Raw genomic sequence first — 21,527 nt, 5'->3', positions numbered from 1 at the left:
ATGACATCCTTCATTGCAAGATACCTCCCCCAACACACATTTTGCAAATATTAATAGACTATGACATTATTTTGACTGAAGCAAACATCTTGCATGTTCAAACGGTTGAGTCGTCTCTAGTCACACACCCACACAGAAGCTCAAACAGGAACACTTCTTATTTAGTCCTCTTCTCGGGTTTTAAAAATAATCATTGGTTGCTTACTGTATTAATTTCCCAATACTATACACCATTAGAGTAGCTTTTTTTTCTGTTTGATAAATGGGAAAGGAGGGGAAAAACTCCAATCCAAAAAACTTACTCTCCAGTTGTTGAAACATTGCTGACTTGGGATACATGCGTGCTGTGGAAAAGAAGCACAAAGAAATAAAGTCAGATTAGAGCACAGAGACTGTGAACCCAATGTCTGAAGGGGATTCCAGGCTGAAAGTATCAGCCAGACTCTGACTGTTCTCTGTACAATGTTTAACCATCCACTGACAGATGCTGATTTTCACTTATTTCTAGAATTAGAGGATGGCCCTGGGTGTTTACTCCTGAAAGGTGCTTCCCTCTGCCCCTCCATTTTAAAGATGTCTATGACATAGAGTTCTAAAGTGACCTTTACAAACCATCTCTACCCTCTAACCCTACCACCACGGTTCTAGTTCAGGGTCTTTTCATTTTCCCAAAATGTTAATACAATGTTGCTGACTGCCTTCCTGCTACCAACTCTACCCATTCCTGGCGCTCCCCAGCCCAAATCTGGTCCCTCCTTGTCCACCTCTTCCAGACGTGCACACAGAAGCAGCTTTCTAAAGCTGCTCTGAACATGCAGACAGCAGCAGGAACCACAGGGGACAGAGAAGAAGGAAGCAACACTGGTTTCTACAGGACTATTTCTAAGCCATCTTTTCTTCTGAATTTCCTCAAGATGGAGAATCCCTCAAGCTCTACAATGTTTCATCTCAACACCTAATTTACAGCCCTTTATTGAGCATTTATAAACTCCTTCTACCTCCCCATTTTCTCCAAAGCCTGAATTCCTGCAAAAGCATTACAAAGTAGTCAAACGTTAAGTGGAACAGTGAGATTATAGAACGCTACCTGATCAGCACACTCTGGAACTTCTCCCCTCTTGCTTGCACCCTGTGTTCATATAACCACAGTGAGGGTTGAAGCTAGCAAATACTTTAGCAGCATCAATACCAAGACTTTCTCACAGTCAGCCTTTCAGTGCTTAGTCAGCTTCTAAATCAAGATTCAAAAGTCTGCTTAAAAGAAAATCCTTCATGCTTGTCAAACTACAGTTTTACATAACAGATAAAACAGTGCCCTTTTTTCCTCATTCTTGGTAGAAGACACCTGAAGAAAATGACAGTCCTTAATGACCAATACTGATGGCAGCCTTTTAAAAAATTGATTTTTTAAACCATCTGTTGGGTTTTTCTTCTATGTACATGTGTATCTCATCTCTTGCCATTCTGAATCTAAGTGCCTCAAGGGACGGTATGACACTTCTCCTTTACTGCTATTATGCTCCCTACCATTGCCATTATCATCAGACAGAGCCTAGCACTTATTATCCCAGAGGTGATCAACACTTACTCTTTAGCCCAGGGAATTTCCTTTAAAAAAGCCATAGCTATTTTCACGGCCACAAACCACAGTCAAATCCCGGAAGAGACCCAAAAAATAATGCTATTGTTCACAAGGGAAACTGATGTGAAAAATCTCAATAAATGAACAAATGAACAAATGAACCAATAAATACACTCTAACACTTACTGAGTACTTAGTATGTTTCAGACACTGTGCTAAGTATTTTGTACATAGATTTTCTCGTTTGCTGTTTACAATAGCCCTCTGAGGTAGGTACTATTGTTTTCTCAATTTTCAGATGAAGAGGTTAGAGGTTAAGAAACTTGCCCACAGTGACAGAGCCAAGAAGTAGATGAGCTGGAATTTGAACCAAGAAAGTTTTAGCTCAGAGTCTAAGCTTTTAATCACCACACCAGACATTCAATCCATCACTAACTAGAAGAAAAACTCACTAGAATCATCTTTGTAGATGGAGGCTTGGACTTAGGTATTTTACTTTGCTTTTAATCACAACCATTTTTTATCTGCTTCACAATGCCTGTTATTCACAGTGGTTCCCAGGTTACATAACCAATAATATATCCTTTGCTGTTCTCTGTCCTTAACTGGAACAGGCAGTTCCTGCTTTTGATGCTTTGTGGCTCACCCTCTGTAAAGTCAACACTGTACAATTAACTCCTGCATTTCACTTCTCAATGCAGTTGCACAAGCTTAGTTTTGGGAACATGGACCAATGTGAATGATGACTCCAGGAGAATACAGAAGAGGGAGAAAATGTGGATCTGCCAGATGCTAAAAATATTCCAAAGACATGTAAGTATAATCAGCCAATTAGTCCTCCAGGCCATCTCAGAATGAGGAGATGTACATCCTTTCTTCTCTTCTACATACTTTTAACCTGAACTTCTTTTTGCTTATTAAAGCACATGCTGATATTTTTATGTTCCTTTTGGGGGGCTGGGGGCCAGGACACAAAAAGAAAGGTGAGGAAGAAAGAGACAAGAAAATGACATCAAGTAGAACCAGGTTTTGAGATTACTAACTGAGGAAGTGCTTCTCAAACATTAAGGCATAGCTGAATCACCTAGGAGCTTGTTTACAAACAGACTCTCGTTCAATAGTCTAGGTCTCAGGAAGGGGACTGCCTTTCTAACAAATTTTACAGTGATTTTGAGGCTGCTGATTTGTGTAAGACACTGATTAGCAAAGCTGTAATTCCCTGCAACTAAAATTATTCAAGACTTCAATTACTTGGATATCACAATAGCTATTTTTAAACTTTCTAATCTAAGTAATGAGGGTATGAGTTGGAAAACTTAGGCTAGCATAAGTGAATAAAAGGCAATATGTCAAAATTTCCCTCATAGCTTATAACCTAAGCCATCTAAATCAGTCTTGTAAAATTTATTATTTATTTTTCAATGTTTATTTATTTTTGTGAGACAGAGACAGAGTGCCAGTAGGGAAGGGCAGAGAGAGAGAGAGAGAGGGAGACACAGAATCTGAAGCAGGCTCCAGGCTCTGAGCTGTTAACACAGAGCCTGATGCAGGGCTCAAACTCATGAGCCATGAGATCATGACCTGAGCCAAAGTCGGCCGCTTGACCGAACGAGCTAGTCAGGTGCCCCCAAATCAATCTTTTTTTTCTTTTTAATGTTTATTTACTGATTTTTGAGAAAGAGTGCGTGCACAAGTTGGGGAAGGGCAGAGAGAGAGACACACAGAATCCCAAGCAGGCTCCATGCTGTCAGCAGAGAGCCCAATGTGGGGCTCGAACCTACGAACCATGAGATCATGACTTCAGCTGAAATAAAGAGTCAGATGTTCAACTGACTGAGGCCACCCAGGCACCCCAACATACATCAGTCTTAAAGAGCCATTTTCAGAATGCAAAATAAATGAATAAATCAATAACAAAAACAAGTAATTAAATCCTATTCAATTTTGCTTATATATTGATCTTAGGTCAAATTTATGATAATTTAGTTTCTTCAACATTCCTTTGGAAGTTTTGGTATACTTAGCATGCCCATGTTTTCATGTTTTTAAAACAGAATTTGTGTAAAGCAAGTATTCTGAGAAGAGAATATTTTCCATTGGAAATCAAAAAAGGGAAGTTCTGGTCTCAGCTCTGCAGTTAATAAGCTGAAATCATACATTGTCAGTTAGCCTGGCTGTTTGGATTGGTTTCTTCCTACAGAAAATGAAAAGCTTGGCTACTGATCTCTGTGGTTTTCTTTTAGCTCTAAAAGTTTACTTCCCTAAAGTTTAAATCATTACAAAAGGTTATAACTGCATAATGTTTTATGATAGTTTCAGTCATAGTTATGGTTTATTAAATACCAATATGGCTTTGGTCAGGTATCCAAACACCTCTATAGTTCCTGTGGGATAATTCACCACTAACAAGATTTCTAAGAATATTTAATGACAGAAATAGGGGTTATATTTCCATAGCTATAATTGACTCATGAAGGTAATTCTAAGACACTGATAAGAGAACAATAAGCAAATAAGCTAAAGTGAAAGATTTCCTTCAAGCCACATGTAGCTTGTTTTTTATCCTCTGCAGAAAGCTAAGAATAATGAATTCTTTCAGAGCCCTTTGCTAACAAAATTTCTTACCATGCTATATAAACACTTGAATATGGAAGAGATCATATCATAATGTTGATAAAGCAAGTATACAAAACTGAAAGAGGGGCACCTGGGTGGTTCAGGCAGTTAAGCATGTGACTCTTGATTTTGGCTCAGGTCATGATCTCACATTGGTGAGATGGAGTCCCCCTATGGGCTCTGCGTTGACAGCCACAGACAGAGCCTGCTTGGGATTCTCTCTCTGCCCCTCTCCACCATGTATGGGCATGCTTTCTCTCTCAAAATAAACAAACATTTAAAAAAAAAAAACCCTGAAAGAAATAAGCTTATATGCAGACTCCAGCACTATGGACAATTTCATTACCCAAGCCTGCTGTAAGCGACAGTGCAACTGCATTCACTATTGGTATAGTTATTTAAAATAGATTCTAAGCCTACTCTGCAATATATTCTAAAATTTTGTTTAATGTTTATTTATTTTTGAGAGAGAGAGAGTGAGTGAGTGAGAGGAAGAGGGACAGAGAGAGAGGGAGACACAGAATCCTAAGCAGGCTCCAGGCTCCGAGCTGTCAGCACAGAGCCTGATGTGGGGCTCGAACCCACAAACTGTGAGATCATGACCTGAGCCAAAGTCAGATGTTTAACTAACTGAGACACCCAGGTGCCCCTGCAATATATTCTATGACATACTTAAATATATTTAGTCCGTATCTCTATTAACAAAACTCAAACTACATTTCTGGAAGCTGAATATGCTCAACAATATTAGTCTATAAATTTGCATGTGATAAGATGCACAGAATGCCTGTTGACAAGTGATTTTCTAATTAGAGCTCTTGGTCTGAAATAAAGAAATCTACATATAAAAAGAATGAAGTTTCAATTCTACTAAAATCCGACATCTTGAAAAAGCATGTGTTCTCTTTTTCTGTATGTTCTCTTACTTCAGTGTGTTTTCTTTTCTGTGGTATATAAATCTGAAGCAGGCTCCAGGCTCTGAGCTGTCAGCACAGAGCCGATGTGGAGTTCAAACTCACGAGCTGTGAGATCATGACCTGAGCTGAAGTTGGACGCTTAACCAACTGAGCCACCCAGGTGCCCCTAATGAATAAGGATATAAAAGACAATTAAGTGGTATTTAATTCAGCCTAAGCATGAAGATCATGTAACTAATCAAAATAGCATCAAGCTCCTAATTTGTCTATTTAAGAGAATACACTATTTTTAGTATTATTTTAAAATACTAAAACAGTTGATATGCAGCGTCAACATTATAAGATGAATCTAATGCTATTTCTTGCAATTGCAGAACAGATTTCTAATTAAAGCTTTAACCATTGTCTTCCGTGGACAGTGTCATACAGTAAAACAAATACACTTGATCTTCAGTGTTTATTCACTTTAAATTTTAGCTATTATTATGATATGTAGAAATTAATGGAGCATTTATAGGTGCTCAAACTTTGACAAAAATTGTATCACTCTTTTGTGGTGGTGTTACAGATAGTTCGGATTTAAAAGGCCTCACCTTTTTGGTTTTAAATCATATACTATGCATATAATACTAGAACATAAATTGAAAACATACATGGATATGAGTCAGTAGGAGGAAAATATTTATCCTCATACTTTATCAAACATTACACTTCCTAGTCCCTTAAATATTAGGAATGATTTGAAGAAAAAAAATTATTCTTCATTCCTATATTTTCATAATCTATTAAGCAATTTCTAACAAATTAAAGAGAGTCCATCAAAATACTGAAATACTCACTTTTCTGTTCAGGCCCTAATTATTGGAGTTTTTAGTTTTACATATTTAGCATGTTTTTGCATAAAAAGAAATTCAGTTTTAGTTTTTTGACCAGGGCCTTTATAAAGCAAAATTATGAATGAAATGGATAGTTCACTATGTATACTCTAGAGTGTGTCCTTAATACAGACATAATCCTTATTCTCAAATAATGCTATTCATATACATCTTTGGCTATACATCTAGTTATTTTCTTAGAATTAGAACAGATTACTTGATTTTTGGATCCAAATGGAATTTTCTTCAATTTTTTTTTTTTTTGAGAGAGAGAGAGAGAGAGCAAGAGAACACACATGAATGAGAGAGCATGGGAGAGGGAGAGGGAGAGAGAATCTTAAGCAGGCTCCACCCTCAGTGCAGAGCCCTGACTTGGGCTCACAACCCTGAGATCATGACCTGAGCTGAAATCAAGAGTTAGACATTTAACCTAAAAAGGCACCCAGAAGCCCCTTCTTCTCAAAATTTATTTTTTATTTCTATATTTTCAGGTTTATTAGTATGAAATTGCAAGTAGTCTCTGATCTTTTAAAAACTACTACATACCTTGACTGCAAATTTCAACTTGGATTATTAGGATTGTTCCATTTTTTCTCAAGTTTATTAGAGGCTTTTCTCTCTTTATTTTTAATATTTTTTAACGTTTATTTATTTTTGAGAGAGAGAGAGAGAGAGAGACAGAGAGAGAGCGCGTGAGCGCGTGAGCGAGTGGGGGAGGGGCAGAGAGAGAGGGAGACACAGAATCCGAAGCAGGCTCCAAGCTCTGACCTGTCAATACAGAGCCCGACGCAGGTCTTGAACTCACAAGCTGTGAGATCATGACCTGAGCTGAAGTTGCACTTAACCAACTGAGCCACCCATGTGCCCCAGAGAGGTTTTTCTCTTTTAAAATTTTCATTTTTATTCCTAAAGAACCAGTTCCTAGATTCAAACATCAGTTCTGCTCTTTTCTCCATTTCTTTTATTATTATTATTAAAACCTTTTAAATTTCTAAGAGGTTGCTTTTCTTCCTTTATATGGTTTCTTATTCCGATTGGGTGGCTCATTCATTTTTAATCTTAAGAAGATGAAGTCACCTTTTAAAAAAGAGCTTAGAGGGGTTTCTGGGTAGCTCAGTCAGTTAAGTGTCAGACTTTGGCTTAGGTCATGATCCTGCAGTTCGTGGGTTCAAGCCCCGCATCAGGCTCTGTGCTGACAGCTCAGAGTCTGGAGCCTGCTTGGGATTCAGTCTCCCTCTCTCTCTGCCCTCTCCTGCTTGTGCTCTCTCTCTCAAAAATAAACATAAAAAAAAAAATTTTTTTTTCTAAAAGAGCTTAGAACTCACAAGTTTTCATACGTACTTTCCTCCTTTTTCTTATCAATAGTCTACACTAGTTTTTATTTTGTCTTTGAATTTTTTTCCTCCCTTTAGGAGAGTTTTCATTAGTTGATTGGGAATTTTTGGTATTAATTACACTGTGGTTAGAAAACATGACTGTTAAAATTTCCACTCTTTGAGAACTTTCAGATACAGCTGAATAATTCTTTAGAAAGTAGCAGGAATGTTGAGCCCTACTTGTATGGTGCAAAGTTTAGTATGTAATGCTCATTTTATTTTATTTTTTAAGTTTATTTATTTATTTTGAGAGAAAGAGAGAGAGCACGATTGAGGGAGGGACAGAGAGAGAGCAGAATAGGGGAGGGACAGACAGGGAGGGAGAGAATACCAAGGAGGCTCCATGCTTAGCCTGATGTGGGGCTCGATCCCATGACCATGAGATCATGACCTGCACTAAAATCAACAGTCGATGCCCAACAGACTGAGCACCCAGGCACCTCTGCAATGCTCATTTATTTTAAATCTCATTAATTATATCAGATACTATGCTATACTGTGTGCTATGTACTTGATAAAGTTTGTTATAGACATACAATTTTATGTATAAGTTCTATACTTCAAATTTATTTGCCTGTTTATCCTTGTTAACTGAGTTTAAATTTCTTTCATTTATTGCTGTGCTATTTTACACATGCTAATATATAACCTTTATGTGCTTAGTCATTTTGTTTGCTTGTTTGTTTTTAAGTAGCCTTCATGCCCAGCATGAAGCCCATTGTGGGGCTTGAACTCATGACCCAGAGATGAAGACCTGAGCTGATCAAGAGTCAGATGCCTAACCAACTGAGCCATCTAGGCACCCCTACAATTTTAGCTTTTATCAAAGAATTTGATCATTCACATTTGTTGTTATAGTTGATGTATTTATTCTAGTTTTGTGTTTTTACTTTATGTTTTCTAATTTGGGAACTTCCTTTTCCTTTGATCTCTGTCTTTGCTCTTATCCTCTGAGGGTATTTGGATTATAGAAATCTTATAGAGATTTCCAATAGTGGTTTTTCTCATACCCATACATACCTAATTATTATTTATCTCTGATTATTAAAACTAAAACACCTCCCCCAAACAAAACTCTATTACCTTCTATGAAAGACAAGAAATTCAGAATGTTATTACTTTCTTTGCCCCTCCATCAATGATAGTTATCAAGTTTCTACTACTTTTTAATTCACCTCTCAATTAGATGGGCATAACCTTTGATTTCTACTTTTATTTCTATTAGTATGTTTGTTTTCTTAGAATCATAATTTTTAGGTTGGCTTTCCAATCTCTAACCTTCATATCTAGCATTATTTCTCCCAGTTTTTCTTATCTTTTTCCTTTCCATTTTGGAAGAGCTTTTCAAGTTTCTTTCTCATCACATACTTGATTTATTTTTTATGTTTTATTTTTTAATTAATTAATTTTTTTTTTTTTTTAGTTTAGAGAGAGAGAGAATGTGAGCCAGGGAGAGGGGCAAAGAGAGAGAATCTTACATAGGTTTCATGCTCTGCTCAGAACCTGACACAGGGCTCATTCCCACGACTCTGGGATCATGACCTGAGCCGAAATCAAGCATCAGACATTCAACTGCTGAGCCACCGAGGCACCCTTGTGCTTGACTTATTTTTAATAATTTCTGCTCTCTATTGTTTCCCACGTAGTTTTTGAAATCTCTGCTAATATATTTCTAGGCTCCCTTCTCCTCATTTCAGTTATTCTTCTGTGTCCCTAGCCTTACAATTGTAAACCAATTTTCCCCTTACAGATTCCTACTTACGTTTCACAGAGGGTTGGTCATGTCCTTGAGCATATTTTTGAGAAGATTAGTAATATTACTTTCAAGTTTTCCTCTGAATCATATAAAAAGCAATTCTCTGCAATCTGTTTTTACATGGAGTCCTCAGAGCAAGTCATCCTTTCTCTTAGTTTGTAATTTTTCTTTATAGGCCCCAAATAGTTCTTCATGTTTTGTGGTTCTGAAGGAGAATCAATCAATCCAGGCACAGCTATTACCAACAACTTGGGTGGTAGATCATTCTTTATTTCATTGTCCCTTGGCTGTGGATAGATGCCAGCTCATGAATTTAGATTTGAGGAGCCACCATATGAGTCTGCACTAGAATAATCTATAATGCTTAGATAGGTACACTTGCTATTTGGTCCAATTTTCTAAGCTGGAGAATCAAGAATAAATTTGTACTTTGTGCAGTGTACTCTTCAAAGCAGGCATTATGTCTAATAATCTTCCTGCCTTTATCCTCTTCTCAAATGCTTTAAGTGAGTACCTCAGGAGGACCCCCTCTCCTTTCCACTGTTTTGTATACTAGATATTCTATCTTTGAAGAGATACTGACATAAAAAAACTAATGGGGGCAGAGAAGTGAAAAAGAATATGCAACTCAGCTCTGAATGGTTCAGAGAATAACTTTCTGTTCAGTAGGGGGAATGTCACTTGTTTTTCTGGTCAGTAGTAGACAAAGGAAGGAAGTCAACTAATTTTTTTTTTCCCCTTCCTTCTCTGTGACCATTTGTATTGTTTAGATAGTGGAGCGTGAAGTCTGTAAAGTAATAATAAGTTTCTCAGTCCATCCCACTGATGTGATCTTTGATATATGGTTTTCTTTATCATTGTTATAAAGCGATCTCTAGTTTTTGTCTTTAATATCATCATTACAATTTAAATGGGAATCTGGAAGTACTTCTATTAGGTAGAGCTAATCTTCTATTTGTTTAAATTAAAAGTTTAAATTAAATTCAAATCTGAAGTTCTTTTTAAAATTTATTTTTTTTTAATGTTTGTTTATTTTTGAGACAGGGAGAGAGAGAGACAGAGCATGAGTGGGGGAGAGGCAGAGAGAGAGGGAGACACAGAATCCGAAGCAGGCTCCAGACTCTGAGCTGTCAGCACAGAGCCCAACATGGGGCTCAAGCCCAAGAACTGAGATCATGATCTGAACTGAAGTCTGACGCTTAACCAACTGAGCCACCCAGAGGCCCTGAGCTGTCAGCACAGAGCCCAACGTGGGGCTCGAACTCACAGACTGCAAGATCATGACCTGAGCCGAAGTTGGATGCCCAACTGACTGAGCCACCCAGGTGCCCCTGAAGTTTTTTTTTTTTTTAAAAAAATTAAATTTATTTTAAGAGACAGAGGGAGGAGCAGAGAGAGAGGGAGAGAGAGAATCCCAAACAGGCTCTGCACTGTCAGCACAGAGCCCAATGCAGGGCTCAAACTCACAAACCGTGAGATCATGAGCTGAAATCAAGAGTTGGACGCTCAAGCGACTGAGCCAACCAGGTGCCCCTAAATCTGAAGTTCTTATAAACAGAAGTCTAAGGAAGGCAGAAAGACTGAAGAATAGAGCAGCAAGAGGTCTAGACAGAATGGCTCTAAAGATGTCATTTCCTGTGAGTAAACTTTTCCTTTGCCTTCTCATGCTGATGAAAGACGTAATACAAAATATAAAAATTCATATAATTTATCAGTATAGCCTGAATAAGAAGCTTAATATTTTAATTAACACTGATAGAATTAAACCCAGAATCTATACTAGTCTCATACCAAGTAAAAAATATGACTAGCTCAGAAACCAAGAACTCAATATTGAATACCTAAAGAACTATATGATACACATTAGTTAAGTTTATAGTCATTCTTCAGTATAAAATAATTATACTAGTGGTCTGGTTTAGTGTTTTCCAGCTAGGGGTATGTCTCTTATGTGACACATTTTTCCCTCAAATTTTTTGTTGTAGTAAAACACACATAAAATCTATTATCTTAACCATTTCTTAGTGTACAATTCAGTGGCACTGAGTATATTCACACTGTTGTGAATTCATTCCATTCATCTCCAGAAACCTTTTATCTTGTAAAACTGAAGCTCTGTACCTATTAAACAGTAACTCCTGATTCTCCCCATCCTCCCAGCCCCTGGCAACCACCATTCTTTGTGTCTCTATGAATCTGATTACATTAGGTACTTCATGTAAGTGGAATCATACAGATGTCTTTTTGTGACTAACTTATTTCACTTAGCAAAAATGTCCTCAAGGTTCATCTGTTATGCATGTATCAGAAGTTCCTTCTTTTTTTAAAGGCTGAATAAGACTCCACCATGTGTATACACTGAGTTTTGTTTATCCATTTATCCACTGAGGGACACTTGGATTGCTACTGCCTTTTTGGCTATTACAAATAATGTTGCCATGAACATGGGTGTACAAATATTTCTTTGGGACCCTGTGACCTGCTTTCAATTTCTCTTCATCTTTGACCACACTTGTTATTTTCTTTTCTTCATAGCAGTCATCCTAATAGGTCTGAGGTGATATTAGAGTTTTGATTTGCATTTCCCTGATGGTTACTGATGTTCAGCATCTCTTTGTGTGCTTATTTGTTATTTGTATAACCTCTTTGGAGAAATTTCTATTCAAGTTCTTCGCTCATTTTAAAAATCATTTTGTTGTTGTTGACTTTTTGGAATTCTCCATATATTCTGGATATTAATCCCTTATGAGATAAATGCTTTGCAAATATTTCCCCCATTCTCCTTTTAATTTCTGTTGGGAGTGTCTTTGTTGTTGTTGTTGTTTGATGCACAAGATTTAAAAACTTTCATGAAGTCCAATTTGTCTATCCTTTCATTTCTTTCCTGTGCTTTTGGTGTCATACCTAAGGAATCACTGCCAAATTCAGGACTGGGTAGCTTTTGCCTGATGTTTTCTTCTGAGAGTACTTACAGATTTAGCTCTTACATTTACTTTTGATCCATTTTGAGTTAATTCTTGTATATGAGATATTAGGTGAGCGGCCAACTCCATGCTTTTGCATGTGGATATCCAGTTTTCTCAGCACTAATTACTGAAAAGACTATCCCATGACACATTGAAAATATGGACACCCACCACCACTCAAAGCTCAGAATCTTGGCTAGTGAGATGCCAGCATCTTTAAAGAGCTCTACATACTTTGTATCATAATGACAGTATTGTCAAAAAACAGAAAATAATAAGTGTTAAGAAAAACATGGAGAAATGGGACTTGTGCACTATTAGTGGAAATGCACTTAGAAATGGTTAAGATGACAAATTCTATGCTATGTGTATTTTGCCACAATTAAAAAAATTAAAATGGAAAATGATACAGTTAATGTTATTTATATTTACCCTCCCCCTCGCAAAAGAACTGTACAGGCAGAGACAATATGCTTCCTCAGTTTAGAAACACCGAGTTAAAAAGGACAATGGAAACAAATATTTTTAATATATACTTATTTGTGTTCAAAGATACCCAAATGTCTAGTTGACCTTATTATCTGGGAAAAATCAAGTAGCTAATCAAATAAACAGTCTGCTTGTTTGCTGTACTTGGTAGTCAACAACAAATAGAATGACTGATACATCTACTTCTTTAAACTATCCCATCTAAAAATGAGAATTTTTCCCTCAAAATGGTAATTTAGAAAACATACAATATGCTTGAGAAGAAAAATAAACTATTAAAATGTAATAAAGTATGACCAAAAAGTCATAAATCTACAATTCCAGCACAAGTTGTTTGAAAGGTAATCCGCAAAGAGCTATCTAAAAACTTTTCTACATAGCAGGACAGGAGTGGCATGATACAGTTTTCAGATCCCATCTAATGTCAGGTAATGTTTTTGTTTTGTTTTGTTTTAATTTTTAAAATTTATTTATTTTTTGAGAAAGAGAGAAAGAGAGAGAGAGAGCACGTGCACAAGTGGGGTAGGGGCAGAGAGGAAAGACAGAATCTGCATCATCAGTACAGAGCCTGACACAGGGCTCAAATCTGCAAACTGTGAGATCATGACCTCAGCCAAGATCAAGAGTTGGACACTCAACTGACTGTACCACCCAGGCGCCCCTGTCGGGTTATGTTTTAATCTGAATTTACCCAAAGCTAAATATTTCTTCAATGTAAACTCTACAGTTAAAAGATTTTCATAAATTAATGATCCCTAGTTTCAAGGAATGAAAATACTAAAATACTCAAGAATAAGTCTGTATTCCAAATAGGTAACTTAGAAATAAATCTATTTGATGTTCCTAATTCAGGAAAATCAAAAAACATGTGAATACTGAAATTGACCCTAAGCAATTCCAAACCTGCTAAAATAGGAATTTAACTTCAATTTGCACCTTGAGTATTAAAACTTGGGCTGAGATTGATAAAGACTGTCAATTTCAGAGTTTCAATGGAGCACAAAATGAGAAAGAAGAAGCAGAGGAAGATTAGTGCAGTTGCTAAGAGGCAGATGTTAGGTGAGCAAGGAGCCACCATTCAGAGGTCAGGTGACCAGTGAAAGACTGGTTACAGGTATGTAGCTCCTGAAGCACATTTAGGATTTTGATAAAGTATGGGCAGAGATGGGCTTTGTATACTGGCTGTATGTATCATCTACATATACAAACTATATATATATAATCCAGGAATTTGTAAAGAAGGAATTGAAGAGTAGAAGTTGGATGGGATGGGATAGGATGGGATGGGATCAGGACAAGATCTGAACCTGGCCATAAGGAATGTGAAGATAGTATAGGTGAGGTGGGAGTGGATAGAGATGAGGAGGAATGGAGAGTAGAGATGAAAAGCCTTAATCCCAGTGAAAATAAACACAGAAATCAAAATCTGAGTTTGCGGATACTGAAGACCCAGACAAATAAAACTAGAACTAGCAACAGATTCTAGCCAGATCTGACTGGATGACAGGGAAAAGAATTCAGACAATAACAGGCTGGATGTGGCACACAACACCTACGGCAAGTTGCTAATCTGAGCAATCGAGGTAGGGGCACCTTTCTGGGAGTCTAGCCGAGACTATGAGAGGCCAGGGTATAGACATCCTTGCCAAGAATGTTCTTCACCTGAAGTCTGCAGGTTCTTGTTTATTTTGTAGCAATCTTGCTAAGGGTTTGGCATAACCCATTCTTCCCTTTCATTTCCTTAATCACTTCAACAGGGTGCGTAATCTCTAATGAGCATCTGGGGAACAATGACACCTACTGTTTGAGCTACTGTATCTGCAGTAATCCTGCCCATGAAATGGCAGCAAGTCAGATTTGTAGCCACTCTTTCTTTCCTTTGCAAAAAAAAAAAAATAATAATAAATAAAATAAAATAAAAATAAATAAATAAATTAGATTAAATTAAATAAAGTAAAATAGGACGAATGGTTCTGGTGGGTTAGGCTAGGTGCTAAAGAAGTGCTGAAATTTCAGAAGACAAAGTTCTTATCTGAGAAGATATTTAATCTAGAATGAGATTATGTGACTGCATGTCTATTTATAACAGTCCTACCTTACAAGAGAAAAAACTGAAGATAAATGAAATGTATGGTAGACTAACATATGGTTCAGCCATGAGTGTTTACAATAGAGAACTGTAATCACAGAAACTGAAATTCTACAAGATGAAAAATGGGGCAAGGTCATGACTGAAATGGCCTCTCTGGTTCCCAGTTCCTGCATCCCACCTTCCTTCTTCCCCCAGCCACAGAAAGGTCCTAGAACCTCCATGAGTGGACTGCATGTCCTCTGCATGCTCTCCAGCTCTATCTATCCTCTGCCTCAGATACAGATTCTGTCTGCATTATACATAACGTACCGGGTCTCCACTCCAATAGCTGGATGTTTGTCTGATCTCCTGCACCTGAATTTCTTTATGGATCATCTATTTTCCTTCCTCTGAAACTGGAGCCCTGCATTGCCTTTATCTTCTGTTTTGATCCAGTCTTCCTAAAAACTGCCCACTCTCAGGCTTACAGCCCCTGAGTTTTGCCATTCTACCTCATGCTGGACCTTACAGAATAAACCACCAACTGAATCTCCTGCCACTGACCCGCTATTTCATTCCCGTCCCTCTGGCTGGCTGCCTGTGGCTGGATTTACTTCTGCTGAGTGCCCATCTCAGCTGATGTGCTCATCTCTTGTTTGGACCTTTCCTCTCTGTCTCTACCCCCTCTCAAAAACAACAACAACAACAACAACAACAACAATAACAACAACCAGTTAACAATGTCAAAATATAATATACAGCACACAATATTCAACATTCCTAGTCAGAGAAGATATCATTTTGCAACTACCAGTCACTTTTTACTTTTCAAAGGCACAGTAAATATAATTTTGGGATTTTAAAGAGCCAATTTAGTTTTTCATCATGGTGACAAATCATTACGAAATTCGTAAGTCTTACAGTTAACTCCCCTTTCTGAGCACTGTAGGAATGAAATCTTAATAAAGTAGGAGGGAAAGGGAGACAAAGAAGCTACAGAAGTTTTAATATATTTAAAACATTTAAGCATTCATTTGTTCTTACTAAAGGTAGTGTCAAAAAAGTGCACTAATTTATAAATTAAATTAGCAGTGGACATGTTATGTTTCTAGTTCAAAAATCTGGAAGAGCTGTTATCATAGTTAACAATGTTTTCTGTCTTCCACTTGAATTCCGTATGCTAGAGTAACCCAAGAAAAGTTAATCTCAAACCAGCCATGCAAATAACTTGAAAACAAAACCAAAAAAACTCCCTCTAAACAGGTTCATGTGTTACTAATAGATTCTCCCTACTTCATGTCAAGTAGATAATAAAAAAAGTTAAATTAACTTGTATGAACCTAGTTCTTAAATAATTTCTAAGACTACCATATAATGTTATTCAGAAAAATAAACTACATTTGAGATTGTAATTTCAGGCCAAATAATAATTATTATTTCATTTGTGATACAGCTTTACTTCGTTAAATTTTCAAAAGAGCGTCTGCTCGTAACTTCCTTCTTCTGCAACTTTAGCTCTCCTGTAATGTGGGCTAGCGTGCACATTCATTATTTTTTCCTACTTCTATAATATTTTAGTTTTTATGACATTTAACATTGAAAGGTCAAATAGCCTCAACCAAGAGTTGTGGTAAATACATTTTCTTTACATTCTTTTACTTTCATTTTGCAAGTATAGAATTTCTTTTTCAAGACTAAATAATTAGTCTAAATAATTTTTAAAAATTATCACGCTAGAAGACACAATTATGTCTCTTTAAGGACTTAAGACATAATTTCCATCTGCTTTTTAAAATGGTTAAAAAAAATAAAATTCAATACTATGTAAAACATAGATTGATGTTGCCCAGAGGAATAAAAATAAGACATTCCGAGAACAGTTCTCATTAGTTGGCATGATCTAGTGCTGTAGTCTTTTGTATTGTGTAAAATTTAATTTCCACTAATATATGATAATCATTTGTTTGATATTACTGTGTGTATTTACATAATGAATACCAGAGTCACCACATACTGGGCAACAACTTCCTCATGTGTTTAAGGTAATTGTATAGTTGAGGTAGCCTATGAAGTAGAATATGCTGATTTGATTGGCAGGAAACCAGAGTGAATCAAATGGACCACCATGTTGTCTCAAACTAAAACCTCAAATGTTCTCTCTTTTGCCACAAAGTGATTATGCAATATGCTTCAAGTTGATGAAGGACAAAACAGTACTGAAAAGCAATCACTTGGCTAAGACTGAAGTCCTATGACACATTTCTGAACTATTGTTTGTTGAATTAAAGTCTAAATCTAACTCTGGGGCTATTACAACAAATCAGATTAAAAAATAAACAAACTCTTTATCACACATCCTGACATTTCTTTTAAAAAAGTAGATTTCACAATTGAGGAAAGAGTTAACATCTACTTTGAATTCTGTAAATTTACCTGTTGTAATAGCTGTTATTCTGCCTCTATAAGCTTTAGCAAATAACCCTAAATTCCATCAACTCACTGAATACTTACTTTCACACTTAACATAGCCGAAGACTTTTTCAGCCAATGAGCCGTGTGCTCACACCCCTCCCCCATCTGCATATATGTATAGAATAGAAATTTTTAAGACACAGGTAACGGCCTAATCATCAGGAGGTTTCTGAAATTAAAATGGCTACCTTGGCATTTCTGGATTTAAAACAAAATATCTTAATCTTTTCAGCTCTGTTAATTTTAGATTTCTTAAACCAAAGAGAAGAAAAACATAGCATGAACAATATGATGAAGAGTTCTAATAAGCTTAGTTTGGCCATAGTGTAGAACATTCTATTGAAAAGCATTAAAATGGGCAAATAAACTCAAAGGAACCTCACCCCTCCTCCATTCCCTGTAACAGAACAACAAAAATCAAATAAATACCTCAAATAGAAAGGTGACATAGGTCTTTCATCCTCCTGCGAACTAAAAGGAAAATAAATTCTGAATTAATTTCTGTTAATATTTTAACATGTCAATTTTACTAAAATTCTGTTCTGCCTGTCAGAAATTTTATTTTGACACATTAGAGCTAATTTCACAAAGGAGCAAGGTTAATGAAACATACTCTACCTTGGACCTAGCCAAGGTCAATTACTTCTTCATGGGAGACCATCAAGAGAGGTTTCTTTCAAGATTAGCCTAAGGCAAAAGTAATTCACATCACACTTTCAAGAGGAAGCTTTTTACTACCTTATTTCTACAAGCCCAATCCAAGTTCTATATATTATACATAAACTCTTAAAATGATTGCATACATACTCAATTACCTCAATAAAGTTAATTATAGCTCATTACCACAATGATGAAAGTAAGAAGCAGCCAACAAAATATCCCTGTTAAATGTGAGCCACTTCAGGAATGATGCCCTAGCAATGAGAGGCACATCAGTAAACAACACTCTTGAACTTTGTTTTTGGCAGTTACTTTAAGTATTAATGAGTATGGATAACACGTAAGGACATAGATGAAATTATAGAAATAGTTGACATTATTCAAACAACATAGAAGCAATATAAAACTTAATGCAAAGGTATTTTTAAAAATGTAAAATATATACAATAGTTTTCCCTTTAATATGTGTTTTTCTTTTGATAAATGACTTCAAGGCAAAGAATGAGTCAGTCTCTCTCCCTTAGTGTCTGCTGGAGTGATCTTTGAACCTTTTTGATTATGCATTCATGCAATCTGCTTTTAAGCAGCCACTCCCCTCAATATATGACTAAGTATCTACCTCTATTAATTATGTGCATGAATTAAACAGATAAAAGTAGAAATAGAAACTGTTAAAATTAAAAAGAAGCTCTAAAATTTTCTCCTGTACTCCTATGGCTAATCTTGTATACCACATGGGGTACACACCACCTTAGGGGAAGCAACTAGGTAATCTCAGCTTTCCTTCTCAGCTTATTTTTTATTTTCTTAAGCAACATTGATGAAAAAAGTTTGCTTCAGTCGGTAATCTATTGGCAAAATCTTATGACAAAGTTATACTGTAAAACACATACACAAAAACACAGCTGTCCTCCAAAGGTCTTAACATTTTAGTTGAAAGACAGCACACAAACTAAGACATACTATTTCTCATTCTTTCATGATTTTGGTTTCCAATTTCATTACAGCTTAGCTGTTCTAATGTTTATGTTGCCAAAGATTTTAATGTTTGTGATCACTTGTGCCAATTCTTTCTAAGTGAAGGGTAAGTGATGGATCAGCTTTATTATGGACTCTAATGTGGGTGGATTGAGGGCAAAGCTTGTAGAGTCAGGCTGTGCAGCTGAAGAGTTAGAGGTAACATGTGGGAAATGTCCAGGTGTCTTGGGAAAGAAGCCACCTGGAGCTGTGCTATTACAAGAGGGGACTACTTTAAGCCAAACTGATACAAGGAGCTTACATATTACCTTCAAAATATTCCTTGAAAGCACTTAACAAATTACAAAAAATGCTGGAATTGGGTTGTTCCCAAATCAAGGATTCATGATCAAAAAGTACTAATTATGAGCAACACTATGCAAAAAGGCTGCAACTAAAAATCCATAACGGTTTTGTTATTATAGGAAAATTGCCTCCATGTGTTATAAAATGGGCACCGTACTAAGTATTTTTTTGCCCAGAACAGATCCTGAACTCTAACACGTAACAAAATTGAATGAAAATTAACAAGGGTACGTTAGTGAAGATTTAATTAGCAATATGGTTGGTTTCCTTAGAATTTAGATGATTTAGATGGTGCAGAGTTCTAAACACAGCTGTTCACATGTTTTGGCTAATGTTTATTTTGTGTGTGTGCTAAATTTCTTTGTAGCGGAGGCAATCAAAATCAATCCTTTCTGCCTTCACATTTTTTTCTGACATATTTATTCATTAACCAGGTGCCACCAGGTGCTCTAACATTAATTATCTCACGTAAATCCTCCTCCAAACCCTCCCTGGCACTTGCCTCTCAACCTGAAGAAAGTGGGCTCAGAGTGGGCAACATAACATATGCGGGTCACACAGCTAGTGATGTGTAAATTACTATATTACATGTTAGTCCATTTTCGTTGTTTACCATCTTCCCTTCAGTTTTAACCTATCAGAATACGGTGGGATGAATAGGCGAAGAAAATTGATGTGACAGCCAGTCTGCATTCCAGCAGCCCTCAGCAAGATCTTGTGGACTTTATATCCCATCATAAAGATTCTAGTCACTCTACACCAGACTTAGTCGGTCCACAATGCATGACGACTGATAGCATGTATAAAGTGATTATATTATTGAAGTGTACTCTGGCAGTATAAGAATATCTCCTGATAGAAACACAAGTTTTTAATCATAAGCAAATATTTGTCAGGCTGCATCAGCCTACAGCCTACAAAACAAAGTAAAGTTGTCCATGAAAGACAAAATGAGAAACTCTTAATTTGGATATGTCCCTAAAGTTTAACTAATTTTACACGTTCCAAAAAAGAAAATGTAAAACTACTGAAATTTAAATAAAACAGGCTTAGTATTAGATTTCTTCAGTCAGCAGTGGTCAACAGGGCAGAAATCCACATACAGTACTCAAGGACAACAATATAATTCAAAACGAAAATGAAAATAAATCAATTTTGATAGTTAATTAGCATATTTCTCTTTTCCTTTTCATAAAAGTACCTTTTCCTTGGGTTTAGTAATGTAATCTTGACAAAGGTATAGATTCTAAAACAACTGAAGCACTGATTTCAAATTAAGTCAATTAATTCTAAAAATCAATTTAATGCACTGATTTAAAGGCAATTTTAAGCAAAAATGGCTAAGGAGAATTCTTCCAAACATAACTGAGAAAACAAACTTTTCCATACAATTTACATATCAGAACATAAGACATTTGAAAAAAATCACCATTTCTACATTGGTACAAAATGGCTATTTTGTTATTGTTACAGTCCCCAAATGTCTACTTATAGAGGTTATTTACACCTGTTTCTGGATTTATGTCAATCTTAGGCATGTCTGATGGTATTAAACAAGTCATAGTTTTTGGCCTAAATTTTATTTTATTTTTTTAATGTTTTATTTTTGAGGCGGGGCGGAGGGGGAACTAGGGCAGACAGAGAGGGAGATGCAGAATCTGAAGCAGGCCCCAGGCTCTGAGCTGTCAGCACAGATCCCAACGTGGGACTCAAACTCACAAACTGTGAGATCATGACCTGAGCCAAAGTCGGACACTTAACCGACTGGGTCACCCAGGCGACCCTTGGCTTAAATTTTAAATTGAGAATTATTTCTGACTCATTTTTAATTTTTTAAAAATAAGAACAAGTACCGCAAATGAAAAAGGGAGTGTGTGCCATAAAAGTAAACCAATGACAAATTCTAACAAATTGGAATTCATTCAGTTTCCTCCTTGGTTACTAACATAAACTCCAGGTTTTAATTATTTCCTGTTTGCTAACCCTGAATAATGGCCAAGTTTAAGCAGCCAATTAGTTTCCCTTTGTTTTCTCTTTAAAATTCAAACATACATTGAGAGATTTGGGCAGCCACCTCATGTATGCCAGGCAATCAGGTGCCTGATGTCCTCAGACACATGGTGATCTATTCTCTCAAAACAGCTGTCTCTGGGAAGAACACTGATCAAACAGACCCAAGTAACAGTCCAAATCTAGGAAGCTACAACTGTGAAGGGCAATAACAGATATTATGTTTTTAGTGGGTCCTAATCGAACTTACTTATATGGCTCAACACTAGTAAATGCACATAAATGAATGAGAGCTAGACTTACAGTTTCTTCATGAGCTGTGCTAATTTCTAATGTGAGGCCAATGAATACAATGCCTATCAATTTAATTACATGGAAAGCTAACAGATATCACAAAATGTATGGCATTTTCTA

The 21,527-nt window shown here is 36.4% G+C and overlaps 1 protein-coding gene across 11 annotated transcripts in view; it reads right to left on the bottom strand.

Moving 5' to 3' along the window:
* FAM13A (family with sequence similarity 13 member A) overlaps positions 1–21,527 on the bottom strand; it is a 366,689-nt gene that overhangs the window by 87,152 nt on the left and 258,010 nt on the right. For 9 of the 11 annotated variants that reach the window (XM_053217137.1, XM_053217136.1, XM_053217135.1 and 6 more), the window contains 2 exons: positions 17,550–17,591; positions 303–344 (listed from right to left, as the gene is read on the bottom strand). In XM_053217137.1, the coding sequence (XP_053073112.1) occupies positions 303–344; positions 17,550–17,591 (84 nt within the window). The remainder of the gene's footprint in view (positions 1–302; positions 345–17,549; positions 17,592–21,527) is intronic. The other 2 variants (XM_053217133.1, XM_015073642.3) reach the window with 1 other exon arrangement.

This window comes from Acinonyx jubatus, chromosome B1, assembly GCF_027475565.1.
Source record: "Acinonyx jubatus isolate Ajub_Pintada_27869175 chromosome B1, VMU_Ajub_asm_v1.0, whole genome shotgun sequence".
Taxonomy (NCBI): Eukaryota; Metazoa; Chordata; class Mammalia; order Carnivora; family Felidae; genus Acinonyx; species Acinonyx jubatus.
Note: the sequence above shows the minus strand (reverse complement) of the source record. Positions and strands in the feature narration are given on the sequence as shown.